This window comes from Atractosteus spatula, chromosome 1, assembly GCF_055471065.1.
Source record: "Atractosteus spatula isolate fAtrSpa1 chromosome 1, fAtrSpa1.hap1, whole genome shotgun sequence".
Lineage (NCBI taxonomy): Eukaryota > Metazoa > Chordata > Actinopteri > Semionotiformes > Lepisosteidae > Atractosteus > Atractosteus spatula.
This window is the reverse complement of record NC_142706.1, coordinates 62,342,867-62,365,534: the sequence shown is the minus strand read 5'-3', so window position 1 is coordinate 62,365,534 and position 22,668 is coordinate 62,342,867. Positions and strand designations below refer to the sequence as shown.

Genomic DNA, 22,668 nt, shown 5'->3' with positions numbered 1-22,668 from the left:
GTGTGACATCCTTTCTTAAAATTACAAACTTACTTTATAATCTAATTCAACCAGAAACTGTGCAGCAGCACTATACAGTTATAAACCTCCGATTTCCTTAAGGTAGTAGCTGTGAGGCAGGCAGGTTTTGTCACCTGTGCTACAAAGCAAATGTGTTTCTATATGTAGCTAAGAACAGTGCGAACATCTCACTTTCTCCTCCCCCGTTTCTCTGTTCTCGTCACAGTCTAGAAGACAGTCTAGGACTGACATTTTGAAAATCACCTTTTTTTGTATCTGAAAACGCGTCCCATCTGTCAGAAGGGACATGATCTCAAGGAGATGTGAACGAGCAATCTTTGATTTAAGGGAAAGGACACAGCTGAAACCACTCACGCAGTGTGGGTGTTGCGTATAGCGAGACAGTATTTCTCAGTAACACAACTTGCATAAGGAAGACAACTGCCAATGTTCTGCAGAAGGCAGATAATCATTTCCTGTTAATTAAAGGAAACAGGCTTTTTTGGTTTTGTAGCATCAAATGACTGACATGGAATGTTTTCACTGGCGACGCAGATAACTGGCACGCAGGCATTAACATTCATTGTAGTGATAGAGTGGAGGTGATGTTAAAATTGGCATTCACAGGAATCGTGCACGCAAACGTTTTTGAAATGGGGCTCAGTCTGGAGGTCATTTAACTACAAAGCTGTGTATTTTTTGTGTCTAAGAACACTTCAGATTTTTGCAGCACAATATCTCAGTTCACAGATTCACCATAGCTGTAGTTTTTTTCTCAGTTCTAACCATTTTTGCCTTTGGATGTAATTAGGAAATACATTTGTCAAACAGCAGAAGGCGGCTCGTTCATAATGTCTTATAAAATGCTAACAAATGTGTAAATGACATAATTGAAAGAGCAGATGGAATTGGATGCAGTTATGGTTCAACGTATAAACATCGGATAAAATGGTATAAACTTCCTTAGAAATCTTTCAGGTCTGTGCCTCTCCAGGACAAGTGTTGATTATTGCTGCAATGTTTGAGCTACATATTTCACATCTAGATATTTCTTTGTTTTCTGTATATCCCCCTTTAAACCAATGTTGATATTTTGATGGCAGGGTGTGGTGGTCTCTGGACACTACTCATTTATACCACAATATGATGTGTGAAACAAGTCATGTAATCTATTAAACACTGAGGTCGCAATCAGCACATTTCAGTAATGCAGGGTTTCATTAACCCTGCTTAAAGGCTTTACTTTTGTCCTTTGTTTCAACTGTGCTTTTGATAAACTGGTAAATTTGGTGTCATACGTTGTGATGCTGGTAGCTCCAAATAATGGTGTTTTAATTTTCAAATTGAAATAAGCTCCAAACAATTATTGGTAATAGATGATAATAAAACCAAGCCAGTGTTTCGCTACTCCTTTGGTTATTGTGCAAGTCCTTCTTGCTGCCTTACCTAAAGAAACAGCCCCACCCCTCTTCCTGTGGAATCTTGTGAATAAATGTTCTGCTTATCTTTCACAGACAACTCCCTCTGCTCAGGTTTCTTGTCCTATCATTTACACCGTGATTCATTTTGGCTTTGGAGGGAAAAAAAAGTTAAGAAAATCACTAGTTCCAAAAGAAATCGAAAAAAAGTGGAATGTCAGTTTTTTTGTGTTTTTTTTTTCCCCATTTGTTTTTATACAGCTCTGTGGTGCAGGTATTGCTCTCGAAGTGCATGTAGTTTGATCTTTTTTTTTTTGGTGTGCTGGCATCAGTTGGATGGCCATGAGTTTAAATAGCGATCTGTCATGAATCTAATAAGAGAAAAAATATTGCCCCTCTGTCCTAATTTAGTCTCTTTATACAAATACAACTTTGTAATTTTTATGTTGCCTTCTTTAATCAAGTATGCCTCGCCAGCAGCCATATCACCCTGCTACTCACAACTGGCAGCCCACTGAAGCTCAGCAGGTGTGAGCCTGGCCAGTACCTGGATGGGAGACCTCCTGGGGAAAAAAGAAGGTTGCTGCTAGGAGAGGTGTTAGTGGGGCCAGCAGGGGGTGCTCACCCTGCGGTCCATGTGGGTCCTAATGCCCCAGTATAGTGATGGGGACACTATACTGTAAAAAGGCGCTGTCCTTCGGATGAGATGTAAAATCAAGGTCCTGACTTTCTGTGGTCATTAAAAATCCCAGGGCGTTTCTCGAAAAGAATAGGGGTATAACCCTGGCATCCTGGCCAAATTTCCCATTCCTAATAATCCCCATCTATGAGTTGGCTTCATCACTCTGCTCTCCTCCCCACTGATAGCTGGTGTGTGGTGAGTGTACTGAAGCACTATGGCTGCTGTCGCATCATCCAGGTGGGGCTGCACACTGGTGGTGGTGGAGGGGAGTCCCCATTACCTGTAAAATGCTTTGAGTGGAGTGTCCAGAAAAGCGCTTTATAAGTGAAAGCAATGATTAATTATTATAATTATTTTTATTATGTTTAGTGAATAGGTGAGTCAGTCTAGTCCCTGATTGTCTCAGGATTTTCTTGTTTTTATATCTTTTTTGAATGAGATGTTAGCTCTTTTGTCTTTTCCAGGTCTTAATTGAGAGTTCCCTATGAAATATCCAGACCTCATTGTGGAATTGTCCATCCCTGCTTTAGCCCAGTGGCAGAGAACCTGGCACACAGCTGTCCAGTCCTGCTTCTGGAGCACTGGTGTGACTGCAGGTTGTTATCCCCTCTCTGCCTGCCGGTATGATTATAGTCAATATTAAATAAGCAAGTTTTCCTCCAGCTGCGTGGATGCACTCTCTAATGCGTGCTTGAAATTCAACAAGCAGGCTAAATATGAAACTGACCATTAGCTGAAATATTTTTCTTTCATCTGTGCAGTTTGAGCTCTGAGGCTGAGTATTGAACTGTGTTGGCAGGGGATGGCATGTAATAATCTTTTAGACTTCTCAGAGTTGCTGAGCTACACTATTTCAGCTGGGTTAACTGGGTCAATGTACAAGTTTTATGTATTAAGGTTGCACAGCAGAAGACGGGCCTGGTGAAGGTTCCAGCCTGCCACCGACTGTAACAGATCCACACTGGTTGTGGTTTGAGGTCTCTTGCCTATCTGCCTGTCTAGAAATGACGTGTGTGTTGTTGAATTCAAATCTGGTGCGTCTTGTACTTTGATTATTTGATTGCTCTAAGGGTGCGGGGGAGTGGGACATGATGTAATGCTTACTGTTAATACTTTCAGTGCCACAGTCTTATTTTGAATCCCCCCAAATCTCAGTGCTTTAGAAATGGAATTAACAAAACACGTTTAGCTATGCAATTTTGCAGTACCCACAGCTAATCTGTGATAATCCCACTGGATGTATCGGGGAGTTTGCAGGGTGCTCTTTAATGTAAATCAGACACCGCTGTAGAAATTTCCTGTGGTCTGTGCAAGATCCCAAAATTTGCTGGGCGAAGTTGAAATCGGAAGTTTGTGGCAGATGTGTTGTTGAAGCTATGCTTTTTTTTTCCCAGCTGCACAGTCTGGGGTCCTTTCTCCTTTCGGAGAAGGCCTCACCGGAGACAGGAGCCCCCAGCAGAGGCCTGGGAGGGGCTGCCAGGCTCCTCGTTCAGGTCCCAGGTGAGGTGCCCCGCACTGTGCCAGCACTGTAGACCAGCGAAACAGCCCATCAGCTTTCTTCTTCCGTCCACGTTCAGCTGAAATGCACCCAGGTTGCGAAGTGCTGTGCTGACACACACAGTACCAGTCGCCTGGCTTTTAGGGTGAAAATTGACCACGGGCTGGAATCACAGTAGCTGCTGCCACGAGGCTGTGCACGACTTCAGTGCTTCTGGCTGTCTTTTTTTTTTTCCTTTGCTTTGGAGGGATTCCCCCCGGGTGCTTAAAGAAGTCCGAGACAGAAGATCGAAATACCCAGCACGCAGGACCTGCCGCCTACACTCATTCCGTTGGGTGGCTTCGCCCAGCGCAGGAATCCTGCTGGTGGGAGGGGTCCTGATGAGAGATAATGAAGCAGACACAACACAGGGGCACAGGTACCCAGTGAACAGTGCCCTGGGCATCTCCTCTCTCCGTGGAAGGGTCTGTATAAAGTAAATATTCCTTGACTGCTTTCTTCTAAAACAAAAAGGCTTATCTGCACCTCCTGTCTCACTGGTGGGTTCTATACAGTATTTCTTTTGGAACAAAAACAGCACTTAAGTCCTTATTTGACCTTAAGCCTGAGTTAGTCATGGTACTTACTGTAAATTTTCAGACCAAAAGATAAAAAAATATCATCAAAAGCCGGTGAAGAGGAAATGACACAGGGGTTTGTGATGGACTGGCGTCCCATCCAGGGAGTATCCCGCCTCATGCTTGTTGCATGCCAGGATAGGCTCTGGCTCCCCCACAGCCCTCTGTTGGAGAAAGCAGTTAGAAGATAGATGGACTAATGGATGGAAATATGTGTGTGGGGGCTTATGTTGGAGATGCAATATGATACAGTAATGGGGATCACACTCTTTTCCTTCCTCTTGTATGTGCCACGCTGTGAGTTTCGTGTGTGTTCAGACTCTGTGCTGCTGCTGGGTGGGAAGTCAGCATGGAAAACCCTGATCTGAGTGTGAAATAGAGCAGAACAATCATGCAGCACAGGCAATGAGACTTGGAGTGTGCACACCTTGATGATCCTCGGTTTGCCCTTTAACCTCTCGGGTGCCTTTAAATGCCTGTCTATAAGACTGTCTTCCAATCCCAGTGCAGAGACCGGGTCCTGTGTACAACTGAGCCCTGCAGGTTGCAAAAAAAATGTTTTTTATGTTGTTGTTCTTCTGTGTTATTCTTCTGCTTCCAGTGCAGCTTCTTATCAGATCTTCGCTTGGAATCACTCTGGTTTGTGTGCGTTGGCCTCTCACCCTCCCACATATCAGATCATTACACCTCCATTAGCTGAGATGGAGGGAGCCAGCCTGTAGATCCTATAGAAATGGCTGTTCTGACGGCCTCCCTTTTTGGTCCAGAGGTTTGACTGCACATGAGAACAGGCCTTTGTACACGGGGAAGAAGAGCAGAAGGACCTTATAACAGGTTTCTGCTTGCTAATAGCACTAGGCCAGGATCACAGTGAAATTATCCTGCAGTGCACAGTCTGTTCTCATCAAAATCACTGGATGGTTGAAACCAGTGCAAGTGTGGCATCGCTGGTGTGTTACCATGTGATGGGGGGGGGGAACTGACTTTTGTACATGATATGTTTTGTTTAACTCTGCAAAAACTAGGGAGGCACACACAATGCCACACCCATGCACATAGTAACCACTTTCCTGATAAGAGACTTCAGTGCCTTCAGGCTATTTTGGGTGTGGAGCATGCGATAGAATTGCAAAATTGTATGGGTCTAGTTCCTTTGTAGAGTGTCATAACCCTATGTCTGCCACATTAAGCAGCACAAACAGACCCGCTGAACTGCCATTGAGTCACGCATGTCGAGCATCTAAATTAACACCTGTACTTGCTGTGAAGTGTCATGTCAATCAGCACACTCACTCTAGGGTATGAGCATTTCCATTACACTCTGCAAAGACCTGATTCTTGTTTTTGCAAATGCTCTTCACTTACAGGCTAGGTTTCAGAACTTTCTTGCTCCAGAGCTAAACGAGCCTCTTGTTTCAAAACATTAATGTTGGAATTACAACTGGGGCAACTGACCTGAGGCTCCTCTCATGTGGAGTTTGCATGTTCTCCCCATGACCTTGTGGAGTTTCTCCATGTGATCAGGTTTACTCCCAGCTCCTGATGTCTTGCAGGCTGGGTTATGAACTGGAGTCCAGTGTTTCCAGGCCAGGCTCCAGGCTCCAGCTGTCCTCAACAGGTTTAATAAACAGCTTTCCAATACTGCCTTTATTGATGGGTGACATACAAAATCATCACCCTAGAAGTTTATGGAAATAGTATTTTTGTGGAACTTTATCAGCCATATTTGTTTTTCCATTACACACCCTCACAACATGACGTTTCCCTTAACAGAAAATGGAGCATGCCTGTTATCTTTTTTCTGGGTACCTGTGTGTCGGAAAAGAACAGGTAAAGGAGATATTTCTTCCTAAACATATTGTCATGACATTCTCATGTGGAGTCAAAGAAAAGCAGATGCTTTGAACTGCAGATATTTTAGGTGAGGAGTCTCATCATTTAAGTCTCTTAAAGTCCCACAGCGAGGATGATTATCGTGTTTCTGTGTTTTAAATGATTGTTATTTATCTTTTTGCAGAAGCACTGGTTTACTTGTCTGGTAAACTGCAAATCCTTATTTGGCCAGTAGGGGATCATGCTTTATACTTTCCCCAAACCAGTCATCCAGAGATGTGTGAATTAATGTTGCTGTTAAACTCACGTCAGGGCTATCCTACTGTGATCCTAGAGGGCTGGTATTTCTGGTCTTTCCATTGTGACCCAGCTCTTAATGGGAGAGACCAGCTGGTAACAGGCTTCATTGCACCAATTTAACAGCTTCTCCCAGCTCTTCAGGTCCTGCTGCTTTCAAGTGATCTTGAGATCTTGCAGACACCGCCCATGCCTGGACCAAGGTTAGACTAGACACCCCGTCTTAAATGACGTCCTTAGTCTTGTACAGCGCAAACATTTATTTTTATTTATTTTGTATTACTGTACGTATTCTAATTTTTCGTTTATCCTGAAGTCTGTTTTTTTTTTTGCTTGTCTTGGGCTGCTGTAACACATCAATTTCCCTTCAGGATCAATAAAGTCTTATCTATCTAACATTCAGCACTGTAGTTTTTAGCTGCAAATGCTTTGCAAGGCCTCCGATTCCACTGGCTGTGAATGCGTTGCAGTGGTTTCGAGTTGAATGTGGTCTGTGAAGATGCTGGAGGTCTCTCAGTGGTTTGTGGGTTATGGAAGGAATGCAAGCCAACAGCATTTTTATTCCACTGTTGCTTGTGTGAAGTGATGCAAGCCTCGCACACACTTTAAATCCCCCCGAACGCCTGAAAATCTTTACAAAACATTTGAATAATGATAGCAATGGAGATTGCTTCCACTGGCTGTTTTTCCCAAGGCAACGAAAGCATTATGCTCTTATTTTAATATTATGGCTAAAACTAATGCTCTGACGCTATTACTGAAATTTCACCCTTTGTTTAACTCCATTACCATTTACATTTCAATCCCTTCCCACTCTGTCAAACAGTAGTTGAGAGACACTAAAGGACAGCAGATTCTCTTAAGTCCTCCTTAAATCTCCTGGATTGAGGGTCAGAATCAGTGTAATGAAATATTCTCTGTTTTTAAGTGGTCAGTGACTTAAAGCCCCACTCCTCATGCAGGAGAAAGTCTTGTCTACAGGTTTCTAGCCCAGCTGGGGTCTCAATCAGACCAGGACGACAGCTTCTCCCAGCTCTTCAGGCGCCGCTTCTTTAAAGAGATCTGGAAAATGTAACGAGACACCAGCTCTCCAGGATCGGGATCAGGGTCCTCTGATTAAAAGAGTGCTAGAAAACCTACCGGACTGCTGTATTTAAGAAATAGTGCAGGTTAAATGTAGAAGACCATTACAAATGTGCATGAAATTCACACATAATAGTAACCTGGGCTGGAAATAGTGTAGAGCAGTACAAATGCATGCAGTCATCGTCAAGTAGCAACTGTAGGGGAGCCAGAAATTAAACAAGCACACAATGCTTTGATTTTTTTTTATTTTTAGCATCTATTAATGTTTTCTGGTCTACCTAAGAAATCGGCAAGAGAAGAGAAAACGGCAAGAGATAACTCAGGAGCAAAGCAATGCAGGAGATGGGCCTGGAATGGACTCACAGCAGTGGTCTACAGTCTTTCCTTCTCTATTAAGTTTTTGTTTTTCTTTCTTTGATTTTGGCACCAAAAACAAAGCAGGCTCTTTGGTTATCTGCCTCTATGTTCAAATGCACGCATAAGGAATTGTGTGTGATTGCATGTCCAAGCACTTGTGTCTTATCAGATGGTCAGAAGACTGGTGAGCTTGCATCTTTCTTCAGCCTGTGGACTCGAGACTCAAGCATAATGGTGCATCTGTTTTTTTGTGATCAGCAGTTCACCATTTTTTTGTAAAACAAATTAAGGACAACAACAGAAACACATGAACTGTATAGACAAGCTCATATATTAATAGTGGAACTTGCGGATCTCGCACACTTTTAAAAGCTGATGTGAATATGTGCACTTAAGAGAAATATAGGAGCTTGCAAAACATAACTATTGGACTCATTCTGCACGCATCTGTTTGGTAGCAAGAACAAGCACACCCAAGTCAACGGATGTTATGAAATCATGTTTGTTTGTAATCACTCAAGGTACCTATAATTTTCCTGACAGATACAGACAAACCCTTCACAGGCATCTGGTTAAGAGAGGTTATAGTTCATTGGCCCAACATTAACATTCTCTGCGCACTTCGGTCGTTTCCACAATGTATTTGTTCTTCCCTTGTAAGCCTACAGTTTTTTTCAGCTTTTTGAGCTTCAACCAGCTAGCCTTCTACTGAATTAGAAGAGAGTTTATGGAGGTGCTTATGTGAAACTGTGCCTTAAGCAGTATTACCTCCTGTTTGCTGCCTGGCTAGACTGTTTATTTCTGTAAACCATTTCTGTCCAAGAACCTCAGGGTTAATCAGACCTGCTAGATGTACCATGAATATAATACTTTCTACAACTGTAGTTTTACTCTTAATTACTGACTGCTGTTGAGCACAATTTTGCTATTCACCTTAAAGACTGTTTTGTTTTTTTAAATGCTTTGATCTTTAGTTCCCTTAAAGGGATTTTTATATATCCTTCAGCAGAACAAACGTGCTGTTGGAAAGGACAATTGAAACTCACCCAAAAATTAAACCTTTTGCAAAAAATACTTGGGCCAATGTGGTTTTGGTTATTTCTTCTACTCCATTTTAATTGTTTAACATAGACTGGTATCTGCTTCTTTAATTCTGGTCTAGAAATTTTAGAGAAGAAGTAAAAATATTTTATTTTAGATCTGAGCTCGTGGCTGCTGATGTCATGTACGTCGTGCTGTTGTGGTCTTTGAAATGATGTGGCTGCTCATGCGCTTGGGCCACTGAGGAGCTGAACTAGTGTGTGAGGCTCAATGTGCTAAAGCACTACTGAATCTCTGAAGCCAAAGGGGCCAGATCTGTTCATTTACCCTCCAACAACCCCATAACCTGCAGCACCTTTTGCAAAAGCATAAAGAAGATCTGTAATACCCCTCTTAAACTGATCTGAAGATGGACAGAATAAAGGAGAATTTGGCTCAACAGAAAGAAAAGAAGCTGGGCATACTTACTTTGAAAGTAATTGTCAATATCTTGACTTGTCTAAACATTTTTCTTGGAAGAATCAGTCAAGGCCAAGATTTCTTAAAGACCTTTTAATCTTTTTTCAGTGCATCTACACATTTCTTTCTTTTACAAGTATGATTTCTTTTACATTGCTTTATCTGTTTGTTTGTTTTTTACTTTGGCAGTATTCGATCCCTCTCATTCATGAAATAAAGACATGTGACAGGCAGGTTTCCTGTCTGGAAATACACAGTGCAAGCTGGACTGCCAGGTAGGAGAGAGCAAGAAAGGGTGATCAGTAGTGAAGAGCAGTTAATTTTAAACCATAAGCTATCAAAGAGCTCGGAAACCCAGGAGACTGGTTTCACTTGCTAGGCCTAAGCTGAAAGTGAAGTGCTGAATCCAGTTTGCTCGGCTTGTGGTTCCGGTCCATTCTAACGGGAGCTGAATCTGCTGTTGTCTCGGGTCTCCGTCATCTTGATGAGCACCTTAGAGCTGGAGCTGCTCTGCTGGTATCCATTCATTGTCCTGGGTGAGTCTGTGAGACGAAAAGCATGAAATCCGTCAGTCAGTGGAAATACTGCCAAAGTTCAAAGAGACATTGTGTACAAGCAGAAATAAAAAGGAAGGGTAACATTACATTAAACAAATATCTCAATCAAGAGCCGAAAGCTAAATCATGTAAGGTTTCAGTTGTTGTAACGCAGACAGTGCCTCCTTTACAATTTTAGGCAGCTCATTCTGCAACTTGGGTGTCCTGTAGCTCAAAGTTTTACTCTCCTCATTTATTTTCTCAGTCCTTAGGATTACAAGCAACCCTGCATTTACTGGTCTGAACAGAAAGCTGGTGATATATTGGACCTGGTATAGATGTTAGGGTCCCTGGCTATTTACGTGTCTGAAGCAGAACATTAATGTGAGTCCTTAGCCACAGAGGAAACCAGTGTAGAGGCTCTAGTACAAGATGTGAATTCAGTTTCAAGTCTGGAAGCCGGTCCTATCGCATTTTCAATCCTTTCCGATCTTGAAATAATGCCAAAAGATAAACTTTTGTACTGCTTAGACATTTTTAAAGGTATCTATTGTGATGCATTACAATAATTCCATCCTTATTTGCATCTTGGGAAAATGCTACCCACACCAGTTTTTAAACGGCAGAACTGTTTTCTAACGTTTCTGTTCCAAATAAGGTAGTTTTTAACAGTGCTTTTCTAATTTTCATTTTGCTGGGTACTTACTGAGGCTGGGGACAGAGTGAATGTTGATCACAGACTGTTGGGAAAGTCTGAAAAAGAGAATGGACACATCATTGTTTCAGGCACTTCAGAAAATGTTTTTGGTTTGTACTGTAATCTTCTCTAAGATAGCGGAAAGGTATTTCCAAAGCCTTGCATCCTTGCCCCTAACTGTGAAATGTAAATGCTGTTTGCCTGAACTAAGATTAATACATTTCCAGAGCTTCAAAACGTCCAAATACAAGATCATTTGCTCATCTTTCACTTTAAATCTGTTCAAGAGTGATTCCCAGACACAGGGACTCCCCTGATGGACTCGCCTGCTCTCCTCTCCTTCCAGAAGTTTCCTGTAGGTGGCGATCTCAATGTCCAGGGCCAGCTTGATGTTCATGAGGTCCTGGTACTCGCGGACCTGGCGGGCCATGTCCTGCTTGGCTCTCTGCAGGGCTTCTTCCAGGTCCTTGACCCTGGCCTTGGCATCACGCACTGCCAGATCCCCACGCTCCTCGGCCTCTGAAATTTGTGCCTCCAGGCTGGCACGCTGGTACACAGGGGAGAAGTTGAAAACGCAACACATTGTGATATCTCTTGAGCAAACAGTTTCAAATGTGTCCGTGTGAGACGTTTAAGAGGAAACTCAATGAAAGTCAATTCTGTAATGCTGTCACTTGGTTGAGATAGAGGCTGCACTGCTGCAATGATCCGTTTAATGAACAAATAATGTGATGTTGCCCCAGAGCAGGAACTGTGCCTGAGGTCTTCTTCACTTTCTCCTTCTCACGCCCTCACACCAACCTGCGCCTTGACAGCTTCGATCTCGTTCTGCAGCCTGCTGATCATGCGGTTCAGCTCGGCGATCTCGGCCTTGGTGTTGCGCAGTTCATCTCCGTACTGGCCAGCCTGGGCAGACATCTGGTCAAACTACCGACAAGACAAGAAAGAGCAGATTGAATTCAGTCTGACTTCTGGGATGGTGGAAACACCTGTGATGTTTTCTTCAATATGTTTGCAATGGATTACTTTGGTAGTTGTTTCAGAAACAGGACACTAAAACAAGACCTAGTTCTGACTTAAGGCTTAAAGTCAAAAGATCCTTCTTCATTCAAGGTCACCGAATAATCATTTTCCTCACCTTGGTCTTGTACCAGGCTTCAGCCTCCTCACGGCTCTTGGCAGCAATTTCCTCATACTGGGCCTTAACTTCGGCCACGATCTGGTCCATGTTGAGGTTGCGGGTGTTGTCCATCTGCACAATGACTGAAGTGTCCTTGATGCTGGCTTGAAGCTCGTGTAGCTCCTGTGTACCCAGAACAAAACCGAAGGCTGTTATTGCAACGAAACATTGTCCTGTGTGTGGAGTTTTGGAAAGAATTGCTATAAAAGCCTTTGAACCAGCTGTTCAGCTTTGCACCAAATCAAAAATAGACTAGACCTTCTTCAGAGATTCTTGTTTTTTTTGTGAATCAAACCATGTACAACAGGACACAACGATGTGATATAAAACCTCCATTTAGGACTACATTATATGAAGCAGACTTGTTTGCAGAAGTTTGGAACTGCCCAGCACAGCCTACTGTTAGACCCCTCTAACTGCATGCGAAACGTTAAAAAACAATGCAACAATAGGGTGTCTACATGTGTGGGTCTCTGATGCTGTTTGTGTGCATGGAAACCTTTTATGAAAACAGCACAGTTTTCAAAAGGTAGACAGGGTAATTGTTTGGCAAATTGTTACCGCTTCATAGATGCTCCTCAGGAAGTTGATCTCATCAGTGAGGTTAGCCACTTTGTCCTCCAGATCAGCCTTTACCAGGTAGGCAGCATCCACATCCTAAAGCACAAAAGCAGATTTACAAGAGCTCAATGCAACGCCCAGGGCCTCCCTATGGGTAACACTATCCCTAACCAGTGTAAATGACACACCAGCCCTGGAATATGAGGTGCAGAGGAAACAAGATCTCTTATTAACAGGGTGGGAATCGTTCTTCTTCTCTGTCAATGGATATTCAAGCAGGCTGATTCTGCAGATCTTGTCTTGGGGAGTGGATAGACCAGAAAGCTGGCTTTGGCTGGAATTTTAACCGGACCCTATTGTTAAAGCTCTCCTTCACTTTTTTTCTTTCTTTTAAAAGGAGTCTCAGTGTAGCTAGGAGGACCTATTTTGGGGCCATGAAGCGAACAGCCCTGTTTTGTTGGCATAGTAATACAATATGCTCAAGAACGCTTTCTACTCGAAGGCATTTTTTTGGTTGATGGGAAGGTTTCAAAACTCTGTCACATAATTCCATTCACGTTTTCATTTTCTCTACAATGGTCACGGCTAGAGAAAAACATGAATATTGAAGCAGTGTGAAATGCAGTGTCTCTGTGTTTTGAGACATCTTACCTTCTTCAGCACAACAAAATCATTTTCTAGGCCGGTGCGCCTGTTGATTTCATCTTCATATCTGAAAGGAAACAGGTGGAAGAAGGGATTTCATCAGCAGTCTTACTAAGCTCATTCATTGTTGCTAAATGCCAGTCTCCCAGGATACAAATAAACCAATACAGGGGTTTAAACCTTGCCACAGTCGTGCATTTTACTATAAATATAGTAATCATATAGTCCGTGCTCAGAGACTTTTCACTGGAAATGTTTCAGAAACAATACTATACAACAGACCAGTGCACCGCGGACCTCTGTCCTCCTACACAGACCAGTGCACTGCAGAGCTTGGTTGTGCTCCCAGGCTTTGAGACTCACTTCTGCTTGAAGTCCTCAACCAGTCCCTGCATGTTCCTCAGCTCTCCGTCCAGCTTGTTCCGGTCATTGTTGATGATGTCCAGCTGGCGGCGCAGGCTTGAGATATACTGCTCAAACATGGGCTCGATCTGGGACTTGCCAGTGGTCTGGCCTTGCAGGAGGCTCCACTTGGTCTCCAGCATCTTATTCTGCTGCTCCAGGAAACGCACCTGTGTTTTTATTTTGTGGTGGTGGTGAAGGGTGGGGGAGATAAGAAAAAGCAGAGGTGATGTGAGAACCAGAGTAGATACTTTACATTTGTGGAACAGACAGAACAGAGTTCACAGAGTGATCACCACATCCTTCCTTCAAGATATGTATCTGTGCATATTAATGACTTAAGTCAGGTAAGAACAATATATTCAGAAACCAAAGCTTTTTCCCATGCCTACTCCTGTGATATCATTTGTGATAGAGATCCTGCAGATGTTTGGTTGGCACCTGCATTGGTTTTCCCCATGCCATGGTAGGTAAGGTCCCCTTTTCAGGCCATAAAGGCCCATGGGGGAATGGGGGGCAAGGGCCACCATTTTTTCTCAACCATACACTGGAAGGGGAGGTGATGTGGTCATCCAGCCGGCCTATTACCCCCGGAAGGATTAACCCCCGGTACTCATTTGGCAAGCAGGCTAAGTGGACCTGGGAGCCATCTGGAAGGAATCAGAGCAAGCCACATCGCTTGCCCCTCCTTGGGATTGAACCCAGGACTTCCAATCAGGAGCTAGATGCCATTGCCGTCTGAGCTACCACAGCTCCCCCATGCCATGTCCTATCCTAAAACTTCTCAGCTTATCTGTAACATCCATACTGATGTGGTGGGACAAGAGCTCATCCCTGATCTTACTGATGTGTTGTCGAATACTGAGAACAGAGCTCGATGTGGAGAATTTCAGCATGTGCTAGACTGCTGCAAGTTGGCCTCATCAATGATGTATTGTCAATGGAAGACATCTTTAAAATCTTGAACCCAACAGCCTTGTTGACAGTTTGCTCTGTGGTACAGTTTCGGTGTTAGGAATCCTAAAACATTTGCAGTTACTAACTCCTCCTGCAGATACCACGGACTTTCACCTTCTGAAATCTGCCATTGTGAGCAGTGGCACTGTAAGGGCAGCCTGCAAAACTGGTCTGTCGTGTTCCTTGAGCTGTCATTGCAAAACCCCAGCCTTGCCCCACCTCGCCAGCCTGTGATCTTTGCTCACAGGATCTCTGCCGATATTACCTTTAAGGCTTTGGGTTTTTAAACATGCATTTCAGAGTGTGGTGATTGAAATAAGCCACATGCCAGCACTAACACGGATGTTTGGATCATTTCTCATACGGAGCACCTGATTCTGCAGAATTATTTTGTGAAAGAGAGAAATGATTTTGAGATCTTGCAAAGGATGCATTATAGCATCTGAATGGGACTCATGCATGTTCATCCATCCTTTAACTGGCCTTGAATTAGCTGGATGGCAGTAACTGCTGAAGTCATAGACAACAAAGTTATAACAAAGTTTGACATTTTGTATAATCAAATTGTACTTGGCTGCTTATATTTTGGTCCCTGCAGCTGAGATAAGGGGTGTGATATGTTAACAATGTAAAGTTGTTTACTGTTGATAAGATCCGTAGCATGAAATCCCTTGCCAAGAATCAGACATAGGTGAGGGTGTATGAGCTTGGTTTCAGTAATCTAATCCGATACTCTCACAGCTCCAGGCCAGAGCATTGTCTTGCATTTCTGAAGTTATGCCCCAGATGTATTTCCTAAGGACCTGGGGAACCACAGAAATTTGAGTCTGTGCTATTGTTTGGCATTGTAGTCAGGCTTTATGAACCGTAGCTGTGAACAATTTTATTTTTATTTTCGGCTTTTCTAATGTGTTAAGTACAAAGCATCTATAAAATATCCCCAGAAGTTTAAAATTGAATTATAATTGGAAGGCTAATGAATGGTAGAGGGATTTGCAAGATGCGGCATACACACAGTTTTTATTTGTTATGCTGTGCTGTTGCTGATGAACTTGATCGCAAGTGAATTTTCCTATGTTGTTCCTCATTTTTCCTTTGGTTTTAATTAATCCAATTTGACAAATCTATCATATGTGACAAGGTTTTACTTGTCTTGTCCAGATCTCTGTTAAACTCCTGCATGATCAATGTAAGTTTCCATAGTTAAGGCACATGTAAAAGCGGATTCCAACAAGCCGACTGCAGAATGATGTCTCCAGTGTCCAGTGCCCTTCACAGAACGCATGACCAGAGGAAAGCCTGAGTTTCATATGCAGTGGAATAGGATGTCCTGAGTTTTATTCATTTTTAAAAAAAAATAGGTAACAGTGGTACCAAGTATGGACTTTTTACAGACCATATTTTGCTCTTTTCATTTCTTTTCTTGGTTATTTAAAATCGCTGACACAAGAATTACACTACTTAAGAACTAAAGAATGCATCCTACAGTGTAGCATGCTGAGAAAGCAATGCACTCATTTTAATGGAATACGTGAAATTCCCAACTTAAAACTTACAAGTTAGAAAACTACTTTAGACTTAGGGTATTTACCTACAGCATTGATTTGCTCAGTTTGTGCAGGATCTGGATAAGGGGGAGCCAGAAGTGATCACCAGCTCGTCTCCCCCCCGGCAGCCGGTGACACTCACCTTGTCGATGAAGGAGGCGAAGCGGTTGTTGAGGGTCTTGATCTGATCCTTCTCCTGGGTGCGGACCACCTGGATGTTGGGGTCGATCTCCAGGTGGAGGGGGGTCAGCAGGTTCTTGTTGACGGTCACCGCCGTGATGGGGGCGCTGAGGCTGACCTCCCGGCCGTAGCCGCTGGACAGCCCCCCATAGCCAGTGGACCGGCTGCTGAAGCCCCCCCCGGACACGGTGCTGGTCCTCACGGTGCTGATCGTCTTGCTGCGGATGCTCATCTTGGCTTGGGGCTGTGAGGCGACTCGAGGAGGCGAGAGAGAGCGAGCCCGGGCGAGATGCTGCAGGAGGATAGCAGAGCTGACCCTGTGAAGAGGCAGCTCCCTGGCGGATCACCTTTTATCCTCTCCAGCTGGCGACAGAGCCTCTAGGGGTGGGGTGAAGCAGGGGAGTCTTGCAGCCAGGTGTGTTTGTCATGTGGAAGAACCGGTCGCACAATGACCTCCACTCCCCCCCAGCCCTTCGCACAAAAGCCATCACCTTGTTTCCTGCCAGCACTGACGGAGCAGGGACTGATCCTGTCCTCCCTGTTGGTGGTGGCTCGTCTTTCCCCCATTACATATATTGTATGTTGACAATTTCTACTTGTTTCATATGCTCAAAAAAGATTGTAATCACTGAACACACATGCACATTCAAAGTTATCACAAAAATGACTTTTTTCAACTTTTTTGTAAAAAAAAAAGCACTGATATGTCATTGAATAGACGTGACACTGGAAAGTCATTTAGCTGATTAACGTTAGTCACCAGCAAGGGATCTACAGTACTGTGAAGACCACAGGCCTGCATTGTGTCTGGCCTCTGCTGGAAGAAGCTCAAGCTGTACCCCTGCAATGCATGCTTTACACCAGGGTGCTGATGCTGTACTGTGGGATCTGCTCCCATTCCTCTTATGGAGTCTGGGCAAGAATGTGGCTGTTCACCGGTCTCTGTGCCCTAGAGGCTGCTCATCGTCTCAGCTCATCCCACGAATGTTCGGTGGCACTGCAGTCTGGAGAGCAGGGCGTCTTTGGCATGACTGTCGTATTCTCATCCAGCAGGATGACCGTGGTCACTCAAGCAGCATGAGGATGTGGACTGCCCTACTGGAATGTCAGGAGGAGCCTGCAGGATGGGCTCTAAGTGAGGGCAGAGGACCTGAGCAATGTAGTGCTGTGAAGTCAGGCAGCAATCAATCATTAGATAGGAGTAGAGCCCTGTAGCTTCTAGACACTACTGGCCAGCCCATTACATCAGAATCTCCCCATCGATCTTGGTGAGATGCTGTCACTCGTGGTCTCCCTAATCATGGCCCTTTATTACTAGTATGTGTTTGACTGTAAAATCTCGCCAGGTGACAAGCTCCTGGCTTTGAATACCCAAGATAGCAAGAGTGTGCTGGCTTAGTTCAGCCTCCATTGTTTTCAATGCATTGTTTTCTCAATAAACAAGTCAAACTAGTACTTTCTTGATATTTACCAGGCTTGACATTCAACAGGTTTAATCGCCTCTTCAGCTGTGCCCAGTCAAATCTCCCACGGATGAGGTGATCATACAACAGTCAGTTGCATCATGGACAGTCATGCATAACTGATCTAGAGGTCACCAGAAATATTTCACCAGTATTCATATTGACTACTTAATAAATAAACTTCATCTTTCAAAACGCATGCATCCATAGATGAGGGACGTTTTTGGAACAGCACATCATAATTAGATGATTTTTTATTTCGAAAAAGAAATTGCTTTTCTGTGTCATGCAGGGTGGGTTTTAGAAATTTGTCTCTCAAAATATGTTCCCACTGCCATTCGGGTTTGTCAGTCACAGCAGCAAAAGTGTTGAACAATCCTTTTCCTGTGTTTGGGTGACAGGGGACTGTGATCTGTAATTGTTGCAAAAGGGAAAAGCACAGCGACACATTTGAACTGGGTTTTAATGGTACTGCAGGTACTGTACCTAGCTTGTTCCACTAGGATTCTTAATGATCAGGAGAGAAACTAAGCCACACCTTCCCGCCTTTTTAATTAGGTAACATTGACTCCAGCCACTTATTTGAATCTTCCACTTTCGTTCCACTATATAGTAAAACAAAAATACAGAGATGCAAGGAAAACCGCATATTTTAATTTGTAACTCAATGGAAAAAGTTACCTTTCTCTGTCAAAGTATAGGAAAGCAGTTATAATGTAATCTCTCACGTTCAGTCTCTGATTTCTATTTGCAGTTTCGCTATGCCCATTGAATGACAGCCTTAATGAAGACAGCATGCTGATCTGTTTGTTTGTTTTTCACTTAATACGTACTACATATTCAACACAGATTTAGTGTCCTTTGGCAGAAACAAGCAGGCTTTAGCAGAGAGAATGTGTCATACATGTATGATGTTAGATTGAATTAAGGAAGCTCAGGATCTTTTTTTTTAATAGAGCACATGGAAAAAATATGTTTTAAAATCTTAAAGTAGTAAATCATGTCAAACACGTTAATCACATTTGTGCTGCTGCCTCACACTCTTGGGATGTGGACTTGGTGCAAACTTGATGTACTTGTGTGTGGAGTTTGCATGCTCTTTCTCTGGGTTTGTGAGTTTTCCGCCACATTCAAAAGACATGGGGGTTGGGGAAATTAGCATCTCTCTGTTATCCCCCTGTGTGTATGCTATCAGATTCAAAAAGGACTCACTTTTTTAGCCTAGTTGTTAATTATTGAATTGAATTGCTGCTTGGTAAATTGAATATTGTTTTCAGGTGCTGAGGAGTCAGTTGCACCCATGAGTGAGTCACCTGCATAGACACTCACACAAAACAGATGAGATAAGATATGTTACAAGTCAGAGAGATTAAATAGCTTGCACACTGTTCTTTTTGTTTTTCAGTGAGGAATGAATTGGGTTCACCTTCTGGAAAAAAATGCATTCTTAGGATAACTGACTATCTACAAGATAGACATGCCTACACACTAGTCAGGCTCTGCAGAATTATTATCCAGGCGTGCCCTCCTAGAAATTTTGGTGGTAAAAGCACAATAAAGTGTAGTGAGGCACAGTGAGTACCTGGAAATGGGAAACGTCAGTAAAGCCAAAGGAAATCCTTGAATTCGCTCTGGGAATTACCAAGCAATTTTGCTGGGGAAAATGTGAGTTTGGGAGACAAGAAGGGGGAAAAGGTTTGGCATGGTAGCACAGTGGTTAGTCTTGCTGTCTCACGGCACTGAGGTCCTGGGTTTGATTCTGGACCTCCCCGATGTCCTCCCCATGTTTGTGTGGGTTTCCTCCTACAGCCCAAAGACATGCTGGTGGGTTATTTGGCTTCTGGGAAAATGGCCCTGGTGTGAATGTGTGTCTGTGTGTGTGTGTGCCCTGTGATAGGCTGGCGTCCTGTCCAGGGTGTATCCTGCCTTGTGCCCATAGTTTGCTGGGTAAGTCTCTGGGTCCCCTGTGATGCTGGATTAGAAGATGGATGGATAAGGGGGAAAGGTAGAAATTGGATGAAGACAAGTCGAGTTTTAAGCCAGTAGCACTGTTATAGGGACAGTGTTTCTCCTTGTGCTGCACTGCCCAAAGGTTTACCCTTTCTTTCTGACTGTGGTCATCCTTATCCTTATCCCTGTGACAGAGAAGCTGGGCAGTCCACAGTCCACAGTCCACAGTACCAATGCTGATGAAAACAGGGTTCAGAACCTGTTTCAAGGCTCCTGTGATCTCAGAGGGTGTTAGACTCAACTGTCAGGTCTATGAGTGAATATGGTCAAAGAAAACAAAGGCTTTCTCTGAGATGCCTTCAACCCACAGAAAAAAAAGACAAGTCTAAACAGAAATCACGTTGACACAGAGCTGAGAAAAATGTCAGATATGTTTCAGAACCTATGCATGCAGTCCATTCATTGTTGACTTTCTCCTGCCAGCCAGATTTACGCTGTTACTAAGGCTCCTGAGATAAATGCAGTGTATTCCTAGTTCTGACAGAATTGCATGCGTGTGGAACCTATTTTTGGCCCTTTGTTGCTGTGTGCTAAGATTTGCTGTGTAATGAGAAAATAAGGCAAGAATGTGGTACTGGTTCGTTCGGGAACCGGACGTTGTCCCTTGGCGTGTGTGTGATTGCCTGTGAGGATGCCAGCACCACACCATTGGGTTCTCTACTGCTACTAGAGGCCTTTCATTGCCATGAATAATAGAAGACTGGGGAGCAGTCATGCAGGAAGTGTACATGGGAAGAAAATTACTGTCGCACACAGCTGAAACATCTAGGAGTTACGTGAAGGGCTTAATGTTCACCATGAAACAACATTCATTTGTATTCTGAGAGGCATTAAAAACCCAACAAATGAGTACTGGAACACATTTGTTGCTTTTAACTACCTCTCGATTGATTTTGAATACACTTTTCAAAGTCCTGAATTCTTCATCTTTGCCATTTTAATAGGATTTAGACTAGCATGCAGTAGATCCCGCAAAGCCTGCATTTTTCAAACAAGCCCTTTCTTTCCAAAGGCCACTCAGGCATTGCTAGTCACTCGTTTCATCTGGGTTGGAAGGCTCACAACCACAGCACACGCCGAGCACAGCCATCAGTCATCAGGTTATTGCTGGAGAATGAATAATCTCGAGTGCTTAAAACAACAGAGTCTGCCGTAGGCTTGGAAAAATAATTTTAAAATAATTATCTTATGTGGTTTGTGCTGTAAATTATTTAATAGCATTGTGATTAGTGTATTTTCCTCTGCAGGTTTTTTTTTCCGTCATTGTTGCACACATGCAGTTGTTAAAAGTAGGTTCTGCTGCCTCCTGCTGGTACTTAACCTTCTGCACGGTGTTTCCTGTCCCAAACTAAAGTAGGACTGGCTTGGCTTAGCTTTATAATGTATTAGCGAGGATAACAGATGTTGCTTTACGCGCTAAACTATTCATTCATTTCATTCTGACAAAATTGTCATGTTTTTAATTCTGTCCTTATAAACAAGGCAATTTCTTTTGCTTTGAGTGTGTGTCCATACACGTGTGCTGCATAACTCCCTAGCAAATTAAATTATTTTGGATTGTCCGTATCTGTATGTAAGTATCTGGTAAGGGATTATTCATGTCTTTATTAATATTATTACCTTTTAAAAGTTTATGTGCATGTGCACTGACAAACGGAATGTATAGTCCTGCCTGGCACCCTGGAGAGGAAATAGGCTCCTAATTTTATTAATTATTATTATTAATAATAATAGCAATGTTGAGATCACTTTCAGAACAACTTCTGAAATATTTGTTCCTTTTGAAATGTACATTGAATTGCATTATGCATGAAGTACTCGCATGTACCGTTTGAAAATAAACAGTATGGTGTTTTATAAACAAAGCAATGCTTTTTGTACACGATTTTGGGCCAGTTTGGAATCCAAAACTGCTACTGGTTTCTCCTGTCCCGGAGATAAGAAATAATTCAGACGCTTTAAAAAATATATTTTTCACACTGTGAGCAAGCAATATGGAGCGCGATTTTCCAGGGCTTTGCTGTTATAATAGCCACGAGATGGCGGTAGAGATTCATAATGTCCGTAAAAATGGGGCATTGATTCCTCTGACTTGATGTTAAAGCACAGAAAGTGTACTCTTTAACACATCTCATACTCTATCATTCCAGAGGTGGTCAGACAGTTGGATCACGTTTAGGGATGGCATTGACCGTTCTCCTTATGGGTCTGGATCTTACCAATTCAATACATTAATCTGCAAAGATATTACTGTTCTATGTTATTCGCTCATGCTGGTTTTATGTACTTCTACTCACACGTGAGGCACTGCGTAGAGCAAATATGGGCAGTGTTGGGAGAAAATAAATAGAATCTTTCTTCTAAAAGTGAGCCAGGGGCGATGCACTACAAACAAGACATTGTTCTGTTGTTTTAAATTGTTTGCACGACAAATAGGAAACCAAGAAATACAGTGACAGCTTTGATGCCCATATTTATACCAATACATAATTAAAGGACAGAATTTAGCAGGTCAATTCAAAGGAGCTGGCTGTAACTTCCGTACAAACCATACCTTTAGTTTTATTTGATAATGATGATGATGATAAGAGTGAATGTGTATTTTCAGAATGAGATATCTGATGTTAAAAGCAGAAATTAGGGTGGAGTGGTGGCACTGTGGCTAAGGTCCTGTGCCTGTGGTTGGAAGGTTGTTGGTTCATATCCTGCAGCCGGCAGAGGAATCCTACTCTGTTGGGCCCCTGAGCAAGGCCCTTAACCCCAGCTGCTCCAGGGGTGCTGTATAAATGGCTGACCCTGTGCTCTGACCCCAAGCTTCTTTCTTCCTGTCTGTGTGTCTCAGAGAGAGCAAACTGTGGTCTGCAAAAACAAATTTCTAATGCAAGCAATTGTATATGGTCAATAAAGTGATCTTATCTTATCTCTCTTATGAGCCAGGAGCTCCTGCAGGGACCCTCTCAGCTGGTTTTCCCCCCCATCAGAACGTATTTCTCAAGAGCACATGGTGACATTTTTTGGCATCAAGTCTGTTGCCTCTGGGTTTTCTGTGTTATTCAATGCTACCGATTTAGCACTTTGTCCATTAAAGTGGACCTGTTTGCATGCGATACGAACATACAGTACCCTCACTGTTAGAGAGCTTGTTTCACACCCTCCTTCATTCTGAAGACATGATGCTTTCCTTTCGACTTTCCCTTTGCCA

The 22,668-nt window shown here is 43.1% G+C and overlaps 1 protein-coding gene across 1 annotated transcript; it reads right to left on the bottom strand.

The window, feature by feature from the left end:
* Positions 1-9,366: 9,366 nt before the first annotated feature.
* Positions 9,367-16,316, bottom strand: LOC148841485 (keratin, type II cytoskeletal cochleal). Its single transcript, XM_088915111.1, has 9 exons — positions 15,956-16,316; positions 13,271-13,479; positions 12,914-12,974; positions 12,263-12,358; positions 11,660-11,824; positions 11,323-11,448; positions 10,848-11,068; positions 10,531-10,577; positions 9,367-9,830 (listed from the first exon to the last, which is right to left on the bottom strand). The coding sequence occupies exons 1-9, from the start codon at positions 16,223-16,225 to the stop codon at positions 9,727-9,729; spliced, it is 1,299 nt and encodes a 432-aa protein (XP_088771237.1). The 5' UTR covers positions 16,226-16,316; the 3' UTR covers positions 9,367-9,726.
* Between the last annotated feature and the right edge of the window lie 6,352 nt (positions 16,317-22,668).